General features: G+C 54.5%; 1 protein-coding gene across 6 annotated transcripts; it reads right to left on the bottom strand.

Annotated features, from left to right (window-relative positions):
* Positions 1 to 226: 226 nt before the first annotated feature.
* On the bottom strand, positions 227 to 12,311 carry Map3k6 (mitogen-activated protein kinase kinase kinase 6). Of its 6 annotated transcripts, NM_001107909.1 has the most exons (29): positions 11,482 to 12,095; positions 9,942 to 10,081; positions 9,768 to 9,791; positions 9,343 to 9,533; positions 9,016 to 9,184; positions 7,763 to 7,869; positions 7,256 to 7,426; positions 7,040 to 7,152; positions 6,497 to 6,656; positions 6,138 to 6,300; positions 5,947 to 6,054; positions 5,799 to 5,848; positions 5,626 to 5,721; positions 5,405 to 5,492; positions 5,193 to 5,326; positions 4,758 to 4,885; positions 4,376 to 4,512; positions 3,980 to 4,085; positions 3,335 to 3,492; positions 3,037 to 3,229; positions 2,813 to 2,951; positions 2,360 to 2,516; positions 2,075 to 2,251; positions 1,740 to 1,845; positions 1,409 to 1,574; positions 1,211 to 1,323; positions 1,046 to 1,119; positions 700 to 776; positions 227 to 506 (listed from the first exon to the last, which is right to left on the bottom strand). In NM_001107909.1, exons 1-29 carry the CDS (start codon positions 11,822 to 11,824, stop codon positions 416 to 418), a joined length of 3,879 nt encoding a protein of 1,292 aa, NP_001101379.1. In that variant the 5' UTR covers positions 11,825 to 12,095; the 3' UTR covers positions 227 to 415. The 6 variants fall into 6 exon arrangements, with proteins under 6 accessions (NP_001101379.1, XP_006239081.1, XP_008762359.1 ...); XM_006239019.5 differs by having other exon boundaries at positions 228 to 776; positions 11,482 to 12,310; XM_008764137.4 differs by lacking the exon at positions 9,768 to 9,791 and having other exon boundaries at positions 228 to 506; positions 11,482 to 12,293.
* Positions 12,312 to 15,336: the final 3,025 nt, after the last annotated feature.

Below are 15,336 nucleotides of genomic sequence, written 5' to 3'. Positions count from 1 at the left end.
GCTCAGTGGTGGAGCGCTTGCTTAGCAAGCACAAGGCCCTGGGTTCGGTCCCCAACTCCAAAAAAAAAAAAAAAAAAAAAAAGAAAAGAAAAGAAAAGAAACAAAAAAAAGAAAAGAAAGAGCCCAGGGAATGAAAAGGGATCACTCAGGCATGGAGACCTCAAGGGGCTGCTCCGTGGACACTCCCCACCCCCACATACACCCTTCTGAAGTTGCCAAGACAAGTATGGTAGCAAGTGTTCTGTTTAATAGTCTTTGGTCGTATGTAGTGTCTTTTGGGTGCCTCCCTAGTTAGTTCCACCCATTGGGGTTCGTCCTGGGCCCTGCAGTTTGCTCCTAGGTTCTGGGACGGGTGCGTCAAAAGCTGCTTGTGTCTCCTCTGTTCATCCATCCATGTCTGTGTCCCTTGATGTCATCACTCAGCATCCCGGGGTCCAGGGGTGACCGACGTGGCTCCTGCTCGCTGTGCCAAGATGGCTCTCCAAATTCTGCATACCATCCCTCCCCTGGGGACATCAGGGATCAATGTAATTCAGCCAGAAGGCAGCCCCCGCTCTCTCGTTAGGAACCGCTATGCCCAGGAGAACTTGTTCCCCAGTTGTTTTCAGGGAGGAATCAAGGCAGGCCCAGAGGGCAGGGGATGCCCGCATATTGCTAGCGGGTGCTACGTGGTTCACCGCCGGAGGGCCCAAGATGTACCTGATTCTGGTGTAGACGAGGTCATCCTGAGTGGCACAGGTGAGCAGGGTTTGAAGGGTAAAGCTATGGCTCAGGAGCTGGTTGTGAACGGAGAGCCACAGAAACAGGGTAAGACCAAGTTGCGCAGAAATACAACTAGAAATTTGGGTTCTTGCTTCTTTCTAAGAGAATTCCCAGGCAGGTGGCCCCTTTGTGACCCGAGTTTCCCATCCATATAAATGAGAGGTGCGTCCTAAGGGCTCTTCCACTATTGAGCATCTTTGCAACATCAAGCTAATTTGAATAGTTGGAGGACTCCTCAGTCCTCCAGCTGCCTTTGGTTGGGGGCAGGGGGTGGGGTGCTCACCGTTTGGATAGTGGTTGGATCTACACTCAGGTCCTGTAGCCACTGCACCAGTTTCTGGTCCTTTGGGAGAGTGGCTGTCAAAAAGGCAGGTGATGAGAGGGGGGCAAAGGTGTTCTCTGCTCGAGGAGGCCTTATGGTCACCATTTCCCAGTCAAGTCTGCTCACCCGGGGTCTCTGAAGCCAGGGCATACGTCCTGGTCTCTGCGTGCACCCGATGCAGGGCCTGTTGCACGAGGGCCTGGCACTCACGTTCCTTCTCAGCCAGAATGTCCCGAAGCCTGTGGGAAGGTAGAGGGCGGAGAATGGAATGACCTGTGGGTTGAAGCCACTGCAGCTTATCCGGGTGACTCCAGGAGGCTTCACCTGTCAGTCTCAGCTCGCAAGAGACCCAGCTGTATCATCAGGGATGGAGGTTCCTGCTCTGGTGGGAGCTGACTCTGCAGCGGCGGCTGGCTCTCCAGCGGTTTCTGCTGGGACTCCCCTTGACTCCACTCCTCTGACTTCGGTGAGACCGCTTTCTTCTCTGCCTCTACCAATTCGAGTAGATTGAGCTTAAGGTGGGCGTGACGCCTGTTTAGGACCCCAGACGGCCAGAAAGAAGGGAAGGCCGCTAACTACCAATTTCATGTTCGCCACGCCCCCCAGGGCCACACCCCACACACTGGCCAGCTGGCGGGGATCCAACTCCTCCTACCCGCGTCCAGTACGGCCAGCGCCGCCCGGACTGCCCGGCTGAGCAGCGAGTCCAACACGAACATCCAGTGTGGGCGGATCTGGCGTCTGCGGAGGATCTGCTTCACCTGGGGAGGGAAGGAAGGTGCGGTTGACACAGTTGAATCTCAAACAAAGGTGGGGTTCGAGTTGCAAAGCCCTAGAAAGTGTGCTGCAGGCTAAGAGAGAGGTGGGCGGACTTGGGGTCAAGGGTGGGACTGGACATGCGTCTTCCTGGAAGTCACAGAACCCTGGAACACTAAGATCTTGTTCACGACCCGTTATTGCACAGCCCTAACTTTGAGGTAGCTTCCTCACCGCGTCTGGAAAGGCGAAGAGCGGCCCCTTCAAAAGCGCAGGGCTCAGGCTCTGGGCCCGCAGTTGAGCTTGCAGGGCCCGCAGCTCCTGGGCCAGCTGCCGGCGGTTAGGAGTATGGATTTGTGCCCCGAGGCACCGAAGCAGAAGTTCCACATGATTCCTGCTGAGTCGAGAATCCTAAAAAGAGGGGGGCGTCGCATCCGCAGTCAACAGAGATGCTCGCCGTTGGACCATAAATTCTTATCCCAGCTCGACCACCAGGGGGCGCTGGGGCGGGCCGTCCACCTGTTCCTGATCCAGGAGATTCTCTGCTAGTATGGGCACCTCCTGTTCCAGCACTGCAGCCAGCATGGCTCGGCGCTTGCTCTCCTGGTGCAGCAGGCTCAGGCCTGAACTCTCTTCTGGGGACGCGGGTTCCTCGGCAGCGGATTCCTCGGGCACACTGGGCACAATGAGGGGCATCAGGTGGAGGGTGGGCAATGCCATGCAGCCATCCCTGATGCAGGGTTTGAATCTTGGCTCTTTTATGCCTACTTCACGGGGATAATAGGAATTAAGCCCATCTGGGGGTTGGCAGAGTGAATGTCACAGGCATCTAGGAGAGGGCAGCAGGTAATAGATATCGTCCTTGTAAGCCGTCAGGGTGTTTGTGACTCAGAGAGGCCTTTTTCTGGAGGAAATTGAATACAAAGGCAAAACTAGACAAAGAGAACCCACTCCAGGACCCTAGGCGCTCACCGGAGCTGACTGGTGTCCCCATAACTAAGGCAGCGCTTCGGAGGGCTGGGTGGGTGCTGAGAGGGTGCCTGGGGCCTTGGGAATGTCTGAGACTGTGTGGCTGAGTCAGCTGAAGGACTGGAAGTACTGGAAGGGGTGCCTGAGGCAAGAACAAGCTGTTAGTCTGCTCACCTTGCCAACCCCTTTGCCCTTCACTAAGTTGCCTCCCTCCACCCTCATAGCACCTGAGGGCCGGGGAGTGTGCCGAGGAGAGCCAGGGCTGCGGCTCCTCTTCCCTGGTTGCAGGAAGGGGTCTCCCAACAGCTCTTGGGCACTGGCTCGGAGGCGGGGATCTGGCTCAAAAGTTCGGAGGAGGAAGGCTTGGGCCTCAGCTGACAGGGAACTTGGCACTGGTGGATGTACCTTGTACATGCCCACCTGTGGAGGTGGGGCAGATGGGTAAGCCCGCGGTCAGATCAGATGTGCTGGAGGTCCCGTCTGGCTCCGCCCACCCTCCGCAGGCCACACCCCAGAGAGACTCACCTGAAACATGGCAGCCTGCGGGCTCCCTAGTTCGTGAAAGGGCGGCCAACCTGTGGCCATCTCAATCACAGTGCAGCCCAGAGACCAGATGTCAGCCGCCTTTCCATATCCTCGTGGGCCCTGGTCAATGATTTCTGGGGCCATATACTGCAGGGTCCCTAGACCATAAATAGAGACAAGGCCAGCGTTGGCTTCCATTGTCTCCACCATCTGCTGGCCACCCCCACGCATGCTGAGACTATCACCTCAAATAGTGGTCATCACACTCCTCTCTTGAGTGTCACCGTCCACCTAGGCCCCATCACCTGCCAAGCTTCTATTCTTCATGCTAGGCTGTATGCTATTCATCCAACACAGGAACACAGGAGGGTTCCAGGTTGTGCCTGACATTACATCATCCTCCCTTCAAATTCTACCGACCCATTTCACACCCCCAGCACACACGGCCCTGATTCTGTTTTAGATGCTACAGTTGTCTTCGTTTAGTCAGCCAACCTTGGAGTCCAGACCCTTACCAGCGGTCCCTGGATCTAGTCATCTGTCTCCAGCCAGATTCCATTCACCATTAGAACTGTAACTCGGTGGCCAGAAGAAACTCCGTTTCCCAGAAGTCTCCAAGAGCTCAACACCCCCACCCTCCCTTACCTGTGAAAGTCTCCGTGCAGGGTGTGATGCCTGCCAGCCGCTTGGAGGTGCCAAAGTCAGAAATCTTGAGCAGCCCACTGAAGGTGTTGATCAGTACATTGTCCCCCTGATTGAAGGGGACACTGGGATTGAATCCTGCTATGAACCAGACCGCCCCATCCCTGGACCCTAAATCTCCTGAGATTATATCCTGAGTCACCCTCTATGACTGTCTTCTCCCTGACAGCCCAGTATAGGAGCTTGTGTCTGCTCTTCTACTGACATGACTTTTTCTCCTCTGAGGGACCTCTTTGATGGGTCCCCCACCCTTTGCAAAGGTGTGCTCTCTCCCGCCATTACGGCCAGCTTCAGTCTGGTACTGTGTCTCCACACAGCCAGACCAGCCACAGGGCTCACCTTGATGTCTCGGTGAACAATGCGGTTCTCATGCAGGTAGCTAAGTCCTTGCAGGATCTGACGCGTGTAGAAGCTAATAGTACTCTCGTTGTCCTTTAGGGGTCCCCACACTGACCTAAGCAAGGAGGACAGGCTGCCTGGGCAGAGACAATTCCAGTTTATAATTGCCGTCCACTTACTCGACCACATCTCTGTTCAAGGCCCAAGCACACCCACTGTCATGACCCAGACTCCCATCACCAACTGCACCCTGTCAGCTAATTCTAGGTGACACCCACCCACATTGGAGTTCATTTCCCCTTAGGGTTTGCCACCCCTGTCTGGCTCCATTCCCACGCTCCCACACCTCAGGTTTCGCTCCCCTCCCACGCAGGGTTGGTACCTCCAGGCACTTCCTCCATGAAGATCTTGAGGTAGCCGCCCTGGCTGGCTGAGCCCAAATAGCGCACTATATTCTTGTGGCGAAGGCGTTTGTGGAGAGCGATCTCCTCGTGCAGAGGCTGAGAGAATCTGGAGTGTTGAGGAGAGAGCAATGGGCAGATGTGAGCAGAGATAACCTCCCACAGTACCATAAGACCACGCCTCCAGAATCAACACCCTGTCCACAAACCTATCTTATCTGCCCTGCTGTAAGGGCCACCAACCCAAGTCCAGCCACTAAACAGCTATCTTTCCATGTCCACGGCCGCTCAATTCTCACGTGTCCTCAACACACACACACGCGCACACACACACACGCACACGCGCGCACACACACGTAACCTGTCCACAGCCACCCTCCTGAGTCCGCGGACCTGTGTGAACTATCGCACCTCACCTGCTATCTCTCTCTGGGATCTCTTTGATGGCGATTCGTACCCTCGTGTGCCTGTCGCGGCCAGCATACACCACCCCGTACGTGCCTTTGCCCAGCACCAGCCGCTCACCCGTCTCCGAATATTCATAATCAAACTGTAGGACATAGAGCATCCGGTTCGGCAGGGCCCCTCACCCCTCGCTCTCCTCCAAGCCCCAGTCCCACAGCCTCACCTCCAGCACCTCCCTTGTGCCTTCTGCCTCCTCAGTGGGCGCCGAGGAATCTGGATTCATCACCAAGACCTGAATTTGGCTACAGAACCTGAGGAGGGCAAAACAGCTGAAGGGGTAATCTGGCTAGGATCCATCCCCCAAGAGCACCAGTTCCATTTCGTCCCTCTCTTCCCCTCGGTCCCCTGGGCATCCCGGCCCCAACTCAGAAAGGTCAAGCGCACCACCGGCAGCGCTCTACGCTGGGAAAGCACAGCTGGACGTCCTGGGCCGGAGGAAGTGCGTACAGGAAGCAGCAGCGCTGGTCCAGCTTGGAGGCGCTAGGGAAGGAGAGGGGCCAATGAATAGCAGGCTTAGTGGCACAGGGGCTTGCTTTCCGGAAGGTTCTGCCTCTCACCTGATCCCACAGATGGAGGTGACTGGGAAGGTCCAGCTGGAAGGATCATCCTGTGAGAAGAAAGGGACAATTGTGGAGGTGCTGGGACGAGAGAGGATAGGAGAAAGAAATGCAGATCCGTGAGTAAAGGGTCTCGAAGGGAGCTCACCTGAGTCTCTGGCTCCAGCAAGCTTAGGGTCACTGCGCTCATGGGGTCGGCTCCCTGAATCTCAAGTCTGGCAGGCAGCAGAACCTTGTTTATCTCCAGCACCAGTACCTGTACGCAGTAGGGGAGGGATCTGTCATAATGGGCATTCCTTGTCCCTGGGTCCCTGGGTCCCTAGGTCCCACTGGCCTCACCAGGCACTGGTCCTCCTGAGGAGGGGTCGCCTTGAAAGGCTGGCAGGATTGTAGCAAGAAATGGAGCCAAAAGTGAGCTCGCAGCACGGGTCCTCCCGAGGGCTCTGGTGTGGGTCTGAAATGCTGGTACAGTAAGAAGGTCTCCATCACTGACACCAAGTACCTAAATGCACATACAACATTGGCCTCAGGGCCAGCTGGGGCCACCCAGCTGCACGGTGTCAGAATGTGAGCATCAGGCACCATGAGCAGAGCAGAACACTGGCACTGGGTATCATGTGGTGTCGACGTATTGGGGTCATGTCTGGGGGAGGGGTGCCAATGGACCTAGGTGCAGGGGTGAAGAAGGGGCCACCTACCATATGGGGGCATTGAGCTTGTATAGTTGTTCTGCAGCCAGCACCACCTGGATGGGGTCGTTGGCAAGAATCTGGGCTCCCAGGTAGAACCCCACGTCCCAGTAATACTGCATCTTCTCCACACAGCCTTTGCGGGCTAACAGGCAGCCCAGCTTCATGCCTGGGGGGAGGGGCAGCACAGGCTCAATTGAGTGTGGGTGCCAGAGTGAGTATGGCTCCAGTGTGGGTCCCACTGTAGTCCGCACGCATAGAGTGTGGATATGAACGTAGATGTGGGCCAAAAGGTGGGTGTGGCAAGATCTTGGCGGTAAGAGTGGCACAGGGCACATAGATGTTAAGTATGACACCCGGAAGTGGAGGCTTGAGAAGAGGGGCACTCAGAGGCTCCTGACCCCTCAGGCAGGTATGAGGCCTCCAGTGTGGTTAGGCACAGATCAGTCTCAAAGCCCACGAGTCAGCTTTGAGACTTCTTCCCGCCCAGGGCTCCTTCCTTGCCCTCTCCGTAAGTCCCTCTGGACCCAGTGCTGGTACTGTGGGCCTCACCTATCAGCTGGAGCTCCTCAGAGTCGTCAAAGTGTTTCCCAGCTGCAATGAGCAGCACAGCTGCATTGATGCCCGAGTGTAGGCTGGGCTCCACATCAAATGCCTTGCGGTACCTGGGGTCAGATCAGGCAGGGGATACAGGGCTGAACGGATGCCCACAACCCCACCCCTCATCCCCATCGCTAAGCCCTCTACACACGCTTTTGTATGAGTTACCAGTGATAGGCCTGCTCCAGGTGCCCAGTACTTTGGAAGCTGGAGCTGAAGAACATGTCCTTGTAGATACGACCACACATGCAGTACAGGTCTGGAGCCACGGGGCCTTCATGCTTCACCAATGGCAGAAGGACAGCCAGGGCCTTCTCACGGTCCCCAGGCCTGTTCCTCCTAAGGCAGAGGAGCGTGCTCTGAGGACTTACTATTAATGAGCCTCAAATCACACTAACCCTGGGAAGCATTGATCTCTAGCATTAGTGACACCAGGTGGAAGGGATTTCCGGTTGCAAACAACTCAAGGAGTAGTGACCTTGGACAGCTAAGACCCTATCAAGGGGATGCCACCCCCTCTGTCCCCACCAGGCATCATGAGCCCAGACCAACGGAAACCTCTTGACATTAGGACCCAGGTCAGTAAACTCCCTGAGGAGCAGCAGTCCCAGCTCTTGCTCAGCAGGTCACAGAGGCTTCCTGTGACTCTGTCTCCAGCCTTGCCCCACTACCCACCTGTTGAGGGCAAACGTGTAGTGGAAGCAGACATTGTGCTGTTCGGCCACATCACAGGTGGGCAAAGCCTGCAGCGTCTCCACCAGCTCAATGATGGCGGAGTAGTCCTGTGTGAGGGAACACGCATCAGCTCCGTGAGCCCTTGACACAGAAGAAAAATCTTTTTGTGTTCATTTGGTTGGTTTTGTTTTCTGAGACAAGCTAGTCCTAACTGTCCTGGAACTCACTCTGTAAAGCAGGCTGGCCTTGAGCTCTCAGAGATCCTCCTGCCTCTGCCTCCAGAGGGCTGGGATTTAAGACATGTGTGTAACTACTCTCAGTTTGAAGGGAAGTCCTACTACCCACAACCTGAAGACTTTGCGTACCTCCCTCAGGGCCAAGAAGATTCACAGACCACACCTTCGTGGAGAACCCACTATGCACCCCACACTGGGTGTTTCTAACCTCGCCGATGCCCTGTGAGGCAGTGACGACACCATCCCTCAAAAATAAGGAAATGTGGGTCGAAGAGATAAGTAACAGGAGTTAAGAGTGCTGGCTGCTCTTCCAGAGGACTGCAGTTCAGGCCCCAGAACCCACAACAGGAAGCTCACAGCCTCTTTTAACTCCAGCCCCAAAGGATCCAACACTCTCGCCTGTCTTCCACAGGTAACTGTACACACAGTGTACAAACCTCAACTCAGACACACATGCATACACACAATTAAAAAAATAAAATACATCTTTTAAAAAAATACAATAGGGTTGGGGATTTAGCTCAGTGGTAGAGCGTTTGCCTAGGAAGTGCAAGGCTCTGGGTTCGGTCCCCAGCTCCGGAAAAAAAAAATACAATAAAGCCAGATGTGGTGGGACACTCCTTTAGTCCAGCACTCATAGGGCAGAGACAGGTGGCTATGTTAGCCAGCCTAGTCTACATATGGAGTTCCAGGCTAGCCAGGAATGCACAGTGAGACTGACCATGTTTTGGTTTTTTTTTTTTTTAATAAATAAATAGAGGCTCACAATTTACTTAAAGCCACCAGTGAGGCTCAGTCAGGAGCTGAACTTGTATCTGTCTGGCAACCAATGGCTGTCACACAGTGATCGCTCTTTCTCCATCTCCTGCTTAGGTTTACACACAGGATCCCTTGAAGCCTAGGCTGGCCTCAGACTGGCTTGTAAACAGGATGACCTCAAACTCCTGCCCTTCCTGATGCAACCGCTTGAGTGCTGGAGTTATAGCTTATGCCATGGCCTCTCAGAACGCCACACACCTGGACGTCGCGGTATGACAGAAGCAGATTCATGATGATGTCGGGGCTCAACAGCTCTACGCTGTCCAGCCTCCGCTGCAGGCGAGCCAGCTCCTGCCTCAGCTGCTGCCCGCTGAACCGCTCCCGTGCCTTCCGGATATCTTGACGAATGGTCTCCCGGAAGTAGCCGCTGATGCCCAAGACCGAGAGAGAGAGAGAGAGAGAGAGAGAGAGAGAGAGAGAGAGAGAGAGAGAGAGAGAGAGAGAGAGAGAGAGAGATATGAGCCTGTCCCTCAGTCCCAACATACTGCCTCTACCTGGAACCCCCATCCCCTTGAGCTCCATTACCAAGAGTCTGTGGGTGTGGCCTCCAAGAGACGGACAAGCCGGCCCACCAGGGGCGTGAGGAGGGCCTCAGTGCCCACCCCAGCCTGTACTAGCCCATCGGCTATGCCCCTCAGGAGGCCTGCATCGCCACATAAGACCCGGCCAGTGGCTGTCACAACATAAGGAATCAGTGTGTAGCTGCCAACGCAATCCTGGTGGGAAGAAGGGCAGCAATTAGCGGAGGTCACACGCAGGTCAGCACCGGGTTAGAGAGTGACTAGAGATTAGTACCGGCGAGGAAGGAATAGCAAAAAAGAGCCGCACTTCACAAGAGGAGGCTACATGGAACAGAAGGTTGCACTGATGTCAAGGATAAGTGAGGAGGCTAGGAAGGTTAGTGAAGGTCAGAGGTTATAATATCGGTTAGAGGGGTAGATTCTGCTCACCGAGTTCTTCTGGAAAACATCCTCCTGCAGGAGGCAGACAATCAGATACTGGCATTCTGAGAAGGCCTTACCTCAACTCTGCAACTGTCTCCCTGCCCCTGCCCCTGCCCCTGCCCCCGTCCCCATCCCCCGTCCCCTACCCCACCCCTGTCCCCCAGCCAGCTGGCCACTTACACGAAGGGCCTGCAGGTCAGGGAGCTCTGCCTGGGAACAGAGGAGCACATTGTTGGTCATGCTGAAGCTCTCACGCACGCCGAGGTGGTAGAACAAGGAAGGCTGTGCCAGGGAGTTGCTCACCTCCAGCACCACTACGTCTGTGGACACAGAAGTGTAGACCTGAGCGTCGAGCACAGCTCAGAGGTGAAGGAGCCTAGAGGTGCTTGCCTTGCCTGCCCCTGATGCCAAGTTCAGTGCTGCTCTAGAGAGCTTCCCTCCCGATGATGTTTTCACAATACTCGGAATGGTGGTGTTACAGAAGATGCCCAGAGACCCCCATCGCACCGAGAGCCTAGAAGTCCCAGGAAGGAGATAAGTGGTGGTGCTCTGGCTAGGCACTTCCAGGCTATGAGGAGATAGGAACCTTGCAAACAGAAGTCTCTCTCTCTCTCTCTCTCTCTCTCTCTCTCTCATTTTATTTATATGAATGCGTGTGTTGGTGTGAGTGTATGATAGAAGACAGCATTGGGATCCTCTGGAGATAAAGTTATAGGTGGTTATGAGCACCCCATGTGCATGCTGGGAGCAGCAAGTGCTCTTAACCTCTAGGCCATCTCTCCAGCCTTGAAGACCGGCCCTTGAGGGTGATCTGCACCGTCCTGTGTGAAGACAATGTTGTGCTTTTATGTGTGTTTGTGTAGCTTACTATAACCAGCCATCTTTAAGTGGCAGTGTCCACGAGGGAGGGGACTGTATGAGTCATCGGGGATGAGTCCATGACTTTATCTGTGGTCTGATCGGATCAGCCTTCATTTTTAAGCTACAATTTAGCAGATGTCCAGGATACACGGCTCTCTGACTCTGGGATGAACAAATAGGGATGGGGTGGAGCATCCGGGTAGGTGGAAAAGAGAGGAATAGCCACCTTCCGACCTCGCCCCTGGACTCCCTGTCTCTCTTCTAGACCCACCTCTACCCTGTCCATTTTCTTTCCTAGTCTCCTAGTCTCCAAACACAATCCCTCTCTCCAATAATCCAGTCCCGAAGGGTTGCCTCAGCGCTTCCATTTCCGCCCCTTTAGCCCCGTGTGGGATGTAGTAAAGTTAGGACTTATCAACCCCAACCCTGGAGAGATGGCCTCTTGCCATAGACCGAACTTCCGCCTCAGGCCTGATTCACCCTCAAAAGTCCAACGTGAGATCATCCTGAAAAATGAGTTCTCCCGTTTACGCAGAGAACCGCAGCTCTGCCCCTCCCTCAGCCCCGCCTCTCCCCAGCCCCGCCCCTTTAGAGTTCGCCTGCCCCGCCCCACCTGCTTGACACCATGCTCACAGGATACTTAAACTCCTGCTCAGGAGCCAGGCGTGGAGTCCCAAACCCAGTCTCAAGCCCTACCACATCCAGAATCTATTAAATTTCCCTATTGTCACTGTTCCGTCTCAAGTCCGGCTTTAGTTTACCGTAACTCCGTAGACCTGGTACCCACGCCCTCCCGGCCTGGGGTCTTCGAGCTCCGCCCCTTGTCCCGCCCAGGCTCAAGCCCCGCCCCGAGACTCACCCGCGTTGTAGAAGGAGTCTAGCGCAGCGGTGTCGCCTAGCGCCAGCGTCGCAAAGGGCAGGCTGCGCAGTTGCGGGGGTGGCCGCGTGCTCTGGAGCTGAGCACAGGCCTCGCGCAGGCATCGCAGCGGCAGCGGCTCTGCCTCGGTTCCCGACCCGGGCTCCACCCCGGGTCCAGGCTCGCGGGTCAACACGTAGACCACACTGAGAGGCCGGCTCCGCGCGCAGCCCCGACCGGCGACCGCAGGAGACGAGCGGCCCCGGCTCAGCGCCTCCGCCAGAGGGTCCTGCCAGCAGCTGCCCGCCCGTTCTAGAACCCCGGCCCCGGGACACGGCCCCGCCATGCGGGGGCGCTCAAGCGCGGGACGCCGGGCGCGGGAGACCCGGGACAGGGCACGAGGCTGAAGGTGTGGATCCAGCCGGGATCCGGAGATGGGCTGGACGTCCTGTTCCGGAAATCTTAAATCCAGAGAGAAATCTTTGCTTAATCTTTCACGGTCCTTAGAGATCTGCAATCCAGGACTGGGTTCTGGGAATCTGGGGTACCCAGTAATCCTCGGCTCACAGGTCACAGAAGGATCCTGGGAATTCAACCGGCAGCGTGCTACACCCTGACTTCTCAAGGGAGCGCTGGCAGTCACTCTGTCCTGCCCTCACATGTAGGCTGGACCCAGCCCTTTCCCGACTGGGAAAGGCTCCACCCTCGGCCCTGGGGCAATGAAGCTCCCCAGTGGCTCTCCCTCCCTCCTCTCCGGCTAGAACCTCTGACACTGTCCACTTCCGGAACAGCCTGTGCCCCTATTCGGGCCAAACACTGTTGAATACTCACTGCAGGCGCTCGTAGGATGTGTGCCCAGGCCAGGGATAGGAAACAGGACGACCCCGCCCTGCAGGGATCTAGTGAATGAATGGACGCGGAGCAGGGAGGTTGGGGAGGGAGGGAGGTGTCAAAACATTGTGAGTAGTAATAGGTATCACATGTAAACGTTCCTGCTGGTAGAGGTCTGAGCGTTGACAAGCTGCTTTCCTCATAGCGTCACTTACTGGGAAGCCTTGCTGAACTTATCCTCCGTCCACCCAAAAGTTGCCCATGGAACTGAGAAGCACTTCTACTGAAAACTTCCTATCTATTCCTTGAAGGAACTCCAGAAGCCTCGGCTTTTTGGGTTACAAGAGTATCCCAGCTTCGAATCACCAAGGACCTTTAATGTCCTAGTATGAAATAGTGACTAAGTTGGTATAAACCTTAGAGGACCCTGAAACAGACTTTGGGAATCTGAGGTTAGGACCATGTTTCATAATCATTTATTATGGTGGAGCTTGGGGCTTGAGAGACAGCACAGCTGTTAAGAGCATTTGGCATTTGCTGCTCTTCCAAAGGACCCTGGTTTGGTTCCCAGCACTCACATGGTGGCTCATTGCATTGGTAACTGTAGTTCCAGGGGATTCCAGGCACTCTCCTGACCCACATAGGCACCAGGCACATACACGGTGCACATATATGGTTACAGGCAAAATACCTCCACACATGAAATAAAGCTAAAAATGTTTATATAAATAATATGTTAGGGATTTGGACAAATAGACTGTTCAACAAATGGTAGGAAGCCTCTGTTTCACAGCCTTCTTGTCTCGTGGAAGAAAAAAAAATTATATCTTCCTAGGTTTGAGCCAATGGGATAGACAAGAAGCCCATTACAGAGGTTTGGGTGGAAAACACACGAATAGGATTCAGGTGGTGGCATGGGCCTTAAATCCCAGCACTTGGGAGGCAAAGGTAGGTGAATCTCTGTGAGATCAAAGCCAGCCCAGTCTACAGAGAGAATTCCAGAACAGCCAGGGCTGCACAGTGAAACCCTGTCTCACAAAACTAACCGACCAACCAAAGGGCAAGAGAGCTGTCCACAGACACAGCTTGAGCTTGAGGGCCCAGGAGGATTGTCAGTGGGGAAAAAAAAGGAGCATCTTGTGTAATCCCACAGTAAGGGTGACCCACGCCTTTTTTTGAGGCCCAGTGGATGCCATACATGTGGGCAGTGGCCTCAGATGCAACATGATGCCCCTTGAGATTGGTTCAACTGCAGGACCTGTACCACCTGGCACCAGGGACAGTTACTGTGCTGTTGTCCCATCTTGAATAAGGGTCTATCTGCATCGTAGGTGGTAAAAGTCTTCCTGCTGTGGAAGCTGAAATCTTCTGCAGGGAGGAATTGAAGGCACCTTGGCACCCTACAGCATGCCTGACCCCCTTAGAGATATTACCCCCACGCCAACCTCCAATCAGTGATGAGGTGACTATTATCAGGCCCCAACAGCACCGAGGAGCCAGTTTTTGTCGGTTTGTTTGCCTATGGCCATTCAGCTAGTAACAGTGGAAGTGGGACTCAAACTCAGGACTGTTTTGTTCCAAGCCATCCGTCTGACCCATGTCTTATCCCCTCCAAAGTTCCCAGCTTCTCTCCAGTTCCTTTGTCTGCTCTCAGTCCCAGAAAGCAGCCTGGGCAACTGTGCCAGAGAGAGCTGGGAGGAACCTCTTGGGCGTGGTCAGGAAAGGGGGCTCCTCAAAGGCACCCCGCCATAACCACTTCCCCCTTCAGTTATCTCCTGACACTCACAGCTTCTCTGAAAGAGTCTGCCAGTTCCTCTCCTGAAGCAGAGCAGGCAGATGCACAACAAAGCAGCAGATAACAGCCTTACCCCTGCCCTGCTCCCCTACCCACTGCTCATTTTGTATAAGGAAAAACTGAGGCTGTGACTGGGAAAGGACTTGCCCAGAGACCCACAGTAAATACCATCTGCACTCTGAAGCTGTTCCTCCCCACAGCCTAAGTCTTTCCCTCTGCCCCACCCTGTTTCCAGACTGCCATTTCTCAGATAAGGAAACTAGGGCCCACAGACATGTAGAAGTCACCTGAGTTCATTAATGAGTGCTGGGCTGATGATGAGAATAGCCAGCCTCCCTGTTCCCCTGCCCCGGGGTGAAGTGGAAGCTGAAGGGTTCTCTGGAAGATCGGTTGGATGGTGTTTTGCTGGGGCAAACATGTGAAGGAATGTTTTGCTAAAGTGGACACAGGAGAGAGGGTGTTCTGCTAAAGCAAGCACTTGAAAGGACACGTGATGAAGGATTCTTTGCTAACAACACATATGTATTGGTCTGCCTTATACTGCGTAGTTGAGATCCATTTGTCGGGACTCCACAGAAACACCAAAAAACATCTGGGGGTGCAATTTGTTGCTGCTTTTAAAGACTCGAGCTGATTGGATGCAGGAGCTGAGGCAAGGCATTGGAGGTCACGTGATATTTGGAGGGTATAAATAGGACTCCATGGAGTGAGGGAGTCAGAGCTTGGCTTGCTGGCACAGCTAGCTGTGCAATACTTGTGTGTCTCAAGTCTTTGCTGATCCTCACTTCCCTGAGAGAGGCTCGGCTGAGAACTTCTCCTGGTGTGCCTCGGGGTCCTCTTGTTGACGTGTGCCAAGGCTGAGGCCTAGCTGTCTGCTAGGTCAAGTCACTGCTGTTGCTAACCTGACTCTACTGAACTGGACTGCTGGTGTATCTGTGAGGTGTTTGCGAGTGGATCGAGCTGCCGCTGCCTGCTAACCTGTGAAGTGAACCACTGATTTCCAGACAACCCTGACAGGAGTTGTTCCAAAGAACCTTTCTAAACAGGTCCTTTTTTCCGGACCCTTTTGTTTCCACTACCTCTGATGGGTGGTGGGTTACAAAAAAGGTTAAAACATTTTAAAAACACCATTAAAAATAAGAATTTTAAATTTACACCAGGACCCCCCTGTAGGCCACTCACCTCCAGTGCTCTCTAAGAATTTACCCAGCATCTACTCTACCAGGGGTTCT

The sequence above is a fragment of the Rattus norvegicus genome, chromosome 5 (assembly GCF_036323735.1).
Source record: "Rattus norvegicus strain BN/NHsdMcwi chromosome 5, GRCr8, whole genome shotgun sequence".
NCBI lineage: Eukaryota > Metazoa > Chordata > Mammalia > Rodentia > Muridae > Rattus > Rattus norvegicus.
This window is presented reverse-complemented; position numbering and strand designations above follow the sequence as displayed.